This window comes from Dendrobates tinctorius, unplaced genomic scaffold (genome assembly GCF_039654945.1).
Source record: "Dendrobates tinctorius isolate UK_male_01 unplaced genomic scaffold, ASM3965494v1 ptg000165l, whole genome shotgun sequence".
In the NCBI taxonomy this organism is placed as follows: domain Eukaryota; kingdom Metazoa; phylum Chordata; class Amphibia; order Anura; family Dendrobatidae; genus Dendrobates; species Dendrobates tinctorius.
Genome location: NW_027361832.1, coordinates 16,324,749 through 16,333,820, shown reverse-complemented (window position 1 = coordinate 16,333,820; position 9,072 = coordinate 16,324,749). Strand labels below are relative to the sequence as shown.

General features: G+C 41.2%; 1 protein-coding gene across 1 annotated transcript in view; it reads right to left on the bottom strand.

Annotated features, from left to right (window-relative positions):
* Window positions 1-387: 387 nt before the first annotated feature.
* The window catches only part of LOC141053167 (cytochrome P450 2D17-like), a 101,337-nt gene continuing 92,652 nt past the window's right edge, over window positions 388-9,072 (bottom strand). The window contains exons 8-9 of the mRNA XM_073550530.1: window positions 1,806-1,947; window positions 388-792 (exon numbers count right to left, since the gene is read on the bottom strand). Coding sequence (XP_073406631.1) covers window positions 614-792; window positions 1,806-1,947 — 321 coding nt within the window. The 3' untranslated portion in view covers window positions 388-613. The remainder of the gene's footprint in view (window positions 793-1,805; window positions 1,948-9,072) is intronic.

The following is a 9,072-nucleotide window of genomic DNA, read 5'->3' as shown; positions in this document are numbered from 1 at the left end:
AACGGGTTGGGATTATTATTTCTCTCCTTCAAGGAGCTCCTCAATTCTTGGCCTTTTCACTTCTGTTGGACTCAGTGTCTCTGCGGTTGGTTGATGTTTTTTTGAGGCTCTATGTCTCGTGTGCATGAGATTTACAATGCCAGCAAAGTGAATGGGAGTTTTGAAAATGCTGTGTTTTTTCTGCAGTAAAATGCAAGGTTGAACAAGGCCTGAATATTGAATGGTCGGCGGATCCAAATCAATCATTGGGTTTGATCCACTTTAAATTAAATGTGTATGGGGGCCTTAAATCCATAAATTGCAGTCTATAAAATTCTTCAGACTATTCCTATCATGCATAAATATGTGCTTGTGCTACAAGTTATAAAAAAATGAGAGAACACTCACTTTTTATTAAGGTTTTATTCATAAGGGCCATAAATCTGCAAATACATTTTTTGGCAGGTGAGGTACATTTTCATTCATTAAAATATTGGTGTAAACTGACCAGATATTGATTTGATTGACATTCAAAGCTTGACTTTCTGTTTGTAAGAACACTGTTCAGAGTTTATAATATAAATATTAATTTCAGCAAATTGTTATTGAGTATGGTGTATCTGTCCGTTCAGTATTAACGTTCCATACAGCAGACTTGGAAGGGATGAGGATAGTAGCTGAAGATAAATACAGGATCATGCCTGGGAAACGGCTGATCATCTGGAATGTTGAATTCAAAACGTTGCAGAAGAGATGTAAAGAAGATGAAGAGATTCATTCTTGCCAGCTGCTCTCCCACACATACTCTGCGGCCTAAACACAAATGAGAGAAATGTGAAGAAAGCCAAAGCTCAAGAATCCAGATACTGAGGACCAACAATGCTTCCACTCAACAGCATTGGCTAGATCAGAAAACGTTTTAGGAGTTATAGGCAAATTATACAAAAGACCCTGTGAATTAAATAAAAGGGCTTTAAGAAACATTGATGATGGGATGGGACATTCTTTTAAGTTTTTGGACAGCCAAAGAGTGACATTTAAGGTTCATAAGGTAAAAGATCTTCGATGGTACAGTATGTGGTGGAGGTCTAACTCCTGGGGCTGCCTTAAAGGCATCAATGTAGCACCATTCATAGGCGAGCATATGGACAAATTACTGTATGTGTTAAAACGAAGGAGCTCACTGGAGCACAGCAGCCGATTAGTGCTAATTTATTAACCAATTAAACATCTTTATGATAGCCCAGCAATCTTTATAGAACACCATACACATTAAAGTAATGTTGGCAGAACCCACCAATATCGACTTGTCTGCCCGGCAGTCTAATGTCTATGGGGGCTATGGCCAACTGATGTTGCCCGCACGTGTCCACTGCTAATCATGTTGTTCCTGAAATAAGCTGCCAAATGAGCACTTTTGTGTATTGTAGAGTTTGCAAAGATGGCTGTAGGTCTATCGATCAGTCGAAGCAGCATTCTGCCGACAGCCATCTAATGTGTATAGCCAACCTACATTTTTGAAGACCACCTTAAAGACCATGTCCACAATACAGATCTAAATATTTATTAATTCTGATTACTATTTATTTATTTATTTTTATTGGATAACATTATTTGACATAGGTCAAAGCCTCCTTTTAACATAGCAGCTGGGAGCTTTACCAAACGTATGCACTACTGGGTCAAGAATTAAAATGTCATGTGAACAGCCCCAACATGAGAACTATTTGGAGACTTAAAATAATTAGAGTAATTAGAGATTAATTCTGTCCGCATCAGAACTCAAAACAAAAGTTTAGCTGTAGCTATTCATTATTTGCTGGTACCTGCAGAAAAGGGAATGAACGCTTCATTCTTCACAAAGTTTCCTTCAGAATCCATGAAATGTTCTGGGTAAAACTGATACGGTTTCTTCCAAATGCTCTCATCCTTTAAGACTGAAGTCAAGTTAGGTATGATTGTGGTGCCCTGAAATGATAAAGATAAAATATGTACTACCATTATATTCTTAGATTTTTTGCTTTATTTTCAGAAATTTCAGGAGACATAATGTTATACGATCGTATTTAGTTGCGTAGACATATCCTAAGAAATCAGGATACGATTCAGGTTAAAGGAGACCAAACAAAAGAATGTGTCTCAGAATAGACGGGACAGAGAAGGACATAGACCTGACTGTTTCACATTGGGAAAGCTACAGTGGGTACAGAAAGTATTCAGACCCCTTTAAATTTTTCACTCTTGTTCATTGCAGCCATTTGGTAAATTCAAAAAAGTTCATTTTTTTCTCATTAATGTACACTCTGCACCCCATCTCGACTGAAAAAACCCCAGAAATGTAGACATTTTTGCAAATTTATTAAAAAAGAAACTGAAATATCATATGTTCAAAAGTATTCAGACCCTTTCCTCAGTATTGAGTAGAAGCACCCTTTTGAGCTAGTACAGCCATGAGTCTTCTTGGGAATGATGCAACAAGTTTTTCACACCTGGATTTGGGGATCCTCTGCCATTCTTCCTTGCAGATCCTCTCCTGGCAGAACCCAGGATGGATGGTGAACGTTGGTGGACAGCCATTTTCAGGTCTCTCCAGAGATGCTCAATTGGGTTTAGGTCAGGGCTCTGGCTGGGCCAGTCAAGAATGGTCACAGAGTAGTTCTGAAGCCACTCTTTTGTTATTTTAGCTTTGTGCTTAGGGTCATTGTCTTGTTGGAAGGTGAACTTTTGGCCAAGTCTGAGGTCCAGAGCACTCCATAAGAGGTTTTCATCCAGGATATCTCTGTACTTGACAGCATTCATGTTTCCTTCAATTGCAACCAGTCATCCTGTCTCTGCAGCTGAAAAACACCCCCATAGCATGATGGTGCCACCACCATGTTTCACTGTTGGGATTGTATTGGGCAGGTGATGAGCAGTGCCTGGTTTTCTCCACACATACCTCTTAGAATTATCACCAAGGGTCTATCTTCTTCTCATCAGACCAGAGAATCTTATTTCCCATAGTCTAGGAGTCCTTCATGTGTTTTTTAGCAAAACCTATGCAGGCTTTCATATGTCTTGCACTGAGGAGAAGGCTTCCATCAGGCCACTCTGCCATAAAGGCCGACTGGTGGAGGGCTGCAGTGATAGTTGACTTTGAGGAACTTTCTCCCATCTCCCTACTGCATCTGTGTAGCTCAGCCACAGTGATCTTGGGGTTCTTCTTTACCTCTCTCACCAAGGCTCTTCTCCCACGATTGCTCTGTTTGCCTGGACGGCCAAGTCTAGGAAGAATTCTGGTGGTCCCAAACGTCTTCCATTTAAGGATTATGGCGGCCATTGTGCTTTTAGGCACCTGGAGTACTGCAGAAATTGTTTTGTAACCTTGGCCAGATGTGTGCCTTGCCACAATTCTGTCTCTGAGCTCCTTGGTCAGTTCCTTTGACCTCATGATTCTCATTTGGTCTGACATGCACTGTGAGCTGTGAGGTCTTGTATAGACAGGTGTGTGCCTTTACAAATCAAGTCCTATCAGTTTAATTAAACACAGCTGGGGCGTGGCCTGGCTTCTGCCACATGAGGAAGCAAGAGTCTTAAGCTCTCACAGAGACTGCAACAAAAAGCGTCAAAATCGACTTTGAGACCCAACACCTGCCAAGATTCTGCCTCTTAAAAATAAAGCAGGAATTTGCGCTAGTAATACCCACATGGAATCACTCTCTCAAAAAAGCAAAATTAATGCCAAAGAATTTTGATATACGTCTATATATAGCAATACTAATGATACCCCTTAATAACTGTGGGGGTGTATTATAAATATATATCTCACTGTAAAAACTGTATGACAGTCTAAAAAATACAACCAGTCTCACAGCCCAATATACATAAATGCGTCTGTCACCAGAGAGGAGACATCATACTAACCGTCCAGGTTACTGTTCATACCGTGTGCGATAATGGCAGTCTTGGATTCAACACATAGCAACTCCTCTCCTGATAGGCTTTGATGAATTCCAATGGTGGTATATTGCTCAGTCCAAAAAATGCACAATCCGAAAAAAAGCAGGCTAATTTTGGGTAAAGTTCAAAAGAGTCACCTCTGCTGTAGTGACGGGCGATGCTCCGGCCGGTAGCAATCGCCCAATTCTCCCGTTGTTGCACTGCCCGTTATTGGTGGGACATGCAGCGGGAGACGCGGTTAGTGCCGGCAAGGTACAGGACCTTGCGTGACGTCACAGTCACGTGTTGAGTCACGTGACCGGCTTAGAAAGACTGACAGAACCAACAACCAATCCTACGCGTTTCGGAGGCTTACTGCTTCCTTCCTCAGGGATGATTTCTGTTATAGAGGTGACACATATATACCCAATCCGTATAGTGTATTGGCCCTATTTATTAAAGGCAAATAATTCAATCTCGCTATTTAAGCCATTTGGTCTGAGCGTGTTCATTTTAAATATCCACTCACTTTCTACTTTTGACATTTGTTCAATGAAGCTACCTTTTCTCCAGCTTTTCTTAACTATTTTAATACCAGTTACCATAATTCCCCTAATAGAGCCTCCATGATGTGTAAAGAAATGGTTGGAAAGAGGATGACCAGTAAATTTGTTAATAATATTGCGAAGATGTTCAGCAATTCGTACCCGCATTGGACGGATAGTTCTTCCAATATATAATTTACCACATGGACAAATTACCCCATAGATAACCCCTTTTGTATTGCAATCAATAAAATCAGTTATGTTATTCTCAATACCTTTATTGATGATCATTTTTTGTTTCTTAGTATTTAATTTTTTACATGGTCCACATTTCTTACATGGGAAAAAAACACTTAAAAGGTTTCGTTCACCATTAGTTATACCATTTGGGACTCTTGGGAGTGAAGGTGCTATCAAATTCCCAAGATTGTTTGCCTTCCGAAAAACAAATCTAGGGTACGCAGGCAATAGTTCCCCAATAATTTTATCATTTTGTAAGATGTTCCAATGTCTACTAACAATATTCCTAATAATCCTGACATTGGAATTGTATTGTAAAATAATCGGAATTTCATTTTTAACAAAAAAATCATTAGGAGTACGTTCTTTTATAGGGTCCAATAGTTGGTCTCTTGGTATTTTTCTAACCATTTCTGTAGTTTTTTCCAATGATTTTTCATCATAACCCTTATATTTAAACTTAAATGGCTTAAATAGCGAGATCGAATTATTTGCCTTTAATAAATAGGGCCAATACACTATACGGATTGGGTATATATGTGTCACCTCTATGACAGAAATCATCCCTGAGGAAGGAAGCAGTAAGCCTCCGAAACGCGTAGGATTGGTTGTTGGTTCTGTCAGTCTTTCTAAGCCGGTCACGTGACTCAACACGTGACTGTGACGTCACGCAAGGTCCTGTACCTTGCCGGCACTAACCGCTTCTCCCGCTGCATGTCCCACCAATAACGGGCAGCGCAACAACGGGAGAATTGGGCGATTGCTACCGGCCGGAGCATCGCCCGTCACTATAGCAGAGGTGACTCTTTTGAACTTTACCCAAAATTAGCCTGCTTTTTTTCGGATTGTGCATTTTTTGGACTGAGCAATATACCACCATTGGAATTCATCAAAGCCTATCAGGAGAGGAGTTGCTATGTGTTGAATCCAAGACTGCCATTATCGCACACGGTATGAACAGTAACCTGGACGGTTAGTATGATGTCTCCTCTCTGGTGACAGACGCATTTATGTATATTGGGCAGTGAGACTGGTTGTATTTTTTAGACTGTCATACAGTTTTTACAGTGAGATATATATTTATAATACACCCCCACAGTTATTAAGGGGTATCATTATTATTGCTATATATAGACGTATATCAAAATTCTTTGGCATTAATTTTGCTTTTTTGAGAGAGTGATTCCATGTGGGTATTACTAGCGCAAATTCCTGCTTTATTTTGAATTGTTTTAACATTCAGACAAAAAGGTGGCATAGTCTGTTAATTTGCAGCTGTTATACCCTTACACAGCGCCGTTGGTTGTTAGAAATTATTTTTTCAAGATTCTGCCTCTTACCAAAAGCCTAACACTCAGGGCTTAAATTGAGACCAAAACCAGATCTCTAGGTAAAGGAGAACTTGAAAAAAGAAGATTTGAACTTTCTGAGCTGGTGGCCTCTCATGGTCACTCTGCCATTTTGGATCCCGGCTACTACATCTCAAGAGATTACGATTACCCTGTGAACATGGAAGACAAACTCCAGAGCCTCACCGGACTTTTATGAGAGATACTCTCCGACACAAGCATCTTTAACTAACCCCAGGAAGAGACTTCTCCCTTCCCCCTGAGGGATTATAACAATCACCGGCATCCATTCGCCGGAGCTACGCTGTGACTCGCAGCAGAAGACAGTGGCGGCTGCTAGGATATTGACTGTCCTCCCCCGGTTAGGACCACCGCCTGCCAGCTGAGGAAGCGTGGGGATCTAAAATTTTGAGACCGCAGCTGCGGAGAAGCTTACTGGAGAGGCGGCAGCAGCTTAAGTGCCGCCTGATTCATAGTCGGGGCTCCTGCTCTTACACGCCGCTACATTGCCAAATGCAAACGCAGCGAGGACCCAAGACTGACAGCGACCAGGCCTTACCCGGACCATCGCTGAGGACACCGCTGTGCAGGCGTTTACACACATATCTACCGGAGGACAGTGCAGCTGGACACATAGAGGTGCCAGTAAACGAGAGCCGCGGACTGTTGCAAAAGACAAGAGAGGGAGCCGCACTGTTTTCAGTGAACAGCGCTCCAGACCGCTACAGACCCCTCAGCAGCGTCAGTGCCCTCCCTGCAAGTAGGGGCACAAGGTAAGCCCGGTAACGGGAATCCTCCATAGACTCTAGCGCTCAGCAAGTGTAAAGAAGGGGTTGTACCCTAGACTGACCAGCGGGAGCCAATATTGTGGAACTTGATATGATCTATGCTTAGTAAATTACCATCCCAGCACTAATATTTGAGAGGGAGACGGGGTTACTGGTTAAGCGGGAAGCCTGCTGTGGAACATCACAAAGGGTAATATATACACTCCAATGTTCAAGGAACCGGGAGTTAGGCTGTAGAAGTATAGCCTGCAGAGCGCGTGTTTTACATAAAGTGGACGGGAAGTGCTGTAGGGGAAATCGCCATTTATTGAGGGGCAGGGAGCAACGCTGTGGAATGTAAAGCAGACTCTGTGGATTGATACAGAGAATAAATCTTTAAGGTACATAGTACCCATAACAAAGTCTGACCTAGTGACTCCTGACAGTGCCACAGCTCCACCTGGTGGATAAATAAATATTTCTCCGTGACAACAGAGAAGATACACGGAAGGTGTCCCTCTTGCCGCCTTACTTATTTAAAGCCGGGAATTGGTCCACTCAAATTAGGGGACTCATTCTAAATAACTCGCTTATATATCATAATTCCCAAATGGAACAAAAGTCTGAAAATGAAAAACCACTACAAAGCCAAAGGAAAGCCTCTGCATCTTACTCCAGATCAAATACAGATATTCCCACCCTGTTGAGTCCAATTAAGTTCAGATCTCCCCAAAAAGCTGATGACTACAAAACTCATAAAATAACAACGCAATCAAACAGTGCTAAATCCACTTCTCAAAATACCACCCCAATTACTAGGAGCAAAAACTCACCCTCTGCGACAGCTGCCTCCTCAGCATCGAGTCAGCTGATGGATACTTCTGTCTCGACCAAGAGAAGTGCTCCAGAAGAGGAGAGAAATTCGGACTCAGAAAATAAAAATAAAAAAGACCGACCAGAATCTGAAGAAAAGACTCCAAAAATGAGCCACGAAGAAATATTCTTTCAAAAAATAACCTCACTATTGACGAAAAACTAAACTCGGGCTTTGCTAAACATAATGCCTCTTTCGAGGAGGTCTGCAGAGGTTTTACCCAAAAACTGGAAATCTATGAATCCAAAATAATTGACCTTTAAAATAAGACAGAATCACTAACCAGCCAAAATATAGTTTTAAAAAAAGAAATTAACGATCTCAGAACCAAAATGGCAGATTTAGAGGACAGGAGTCGGAGAAATAATTTGAAAATCAGGGGTATTCCAGAAGAAGTAAGCCAATCAGAACTACCAGAATTTGTCAAAACTATTTTCAAAAAAACAATACCAAACCTCAATGCTCTAGATCTATGCATTGACAGAATCCATAGACTCCCTAAACCCCAAAGCATCAAAGCAGACAAACCAAGAGATACGATCCTTCGACTACATTTTTTTGGCACCAAAGAAAAGATACAGAATTACGTCAAAACCAAGGGTTCGCTCCCGGAACCTTATCACCAACAAAAAATATTTACAGATCTCTCAAAACATACTCCGGACACTCGTAGATCTTTCAAGCCTTTAACAGACATTTTAAGAGGAAAAAATATCCAGTACAGATGGGGATTCCCCACTAAACTGATGTTCAACTATAGAGATAAATTCGTAGTGATTAACACCTTGGAGGAAGGTATGGCATTATTCAAATCTCATTCCTGATCTGACTTTAAAGAACTAAAGAGACTTCGGAAAATTCAGGGCTATCGTCTCAATAACCATGGGGTAAAAATGGAGAGCTTTCTTCTTTTTCACAAACTTTTCCCCCAACAGGTCGAGACTTCCTCAGGGAAAAGACCCAGTCTTGAATTTCTTGCTCATACCAGTTATATTGTATTGTATTTGACAAATCCATTTGTTTCTGATTGTTAAACCTTTTTTGTTTTTTTTCTTGGTGTTCCTACAGCTCCTTTAACACTTCAAACTATGCAACTAAATTGTATGTCCTATGTCCTCCTATGTCAAGAGGGCTTAACAGCCCATGGAAGAGGTACACATTGTGGAAAGAAATTAAGCATTCACATGCAGACGTCGTCTGCATTCAGGAATCGAAATTTAAAAAAGGTAATCATCCAAACTTCACCCACAGGGACTTTCTACACTCTTTCTCATCCTCATCTCCCAAAAAAAAGGCAGGAGTAATCACGTTAATAAAAAACACAGTGCCATTTCATCTTATAGAGGAGGTGGTGGACCCCGCCGGCAGGTACCATATTCTGATCTGTGAAATTAACTCGT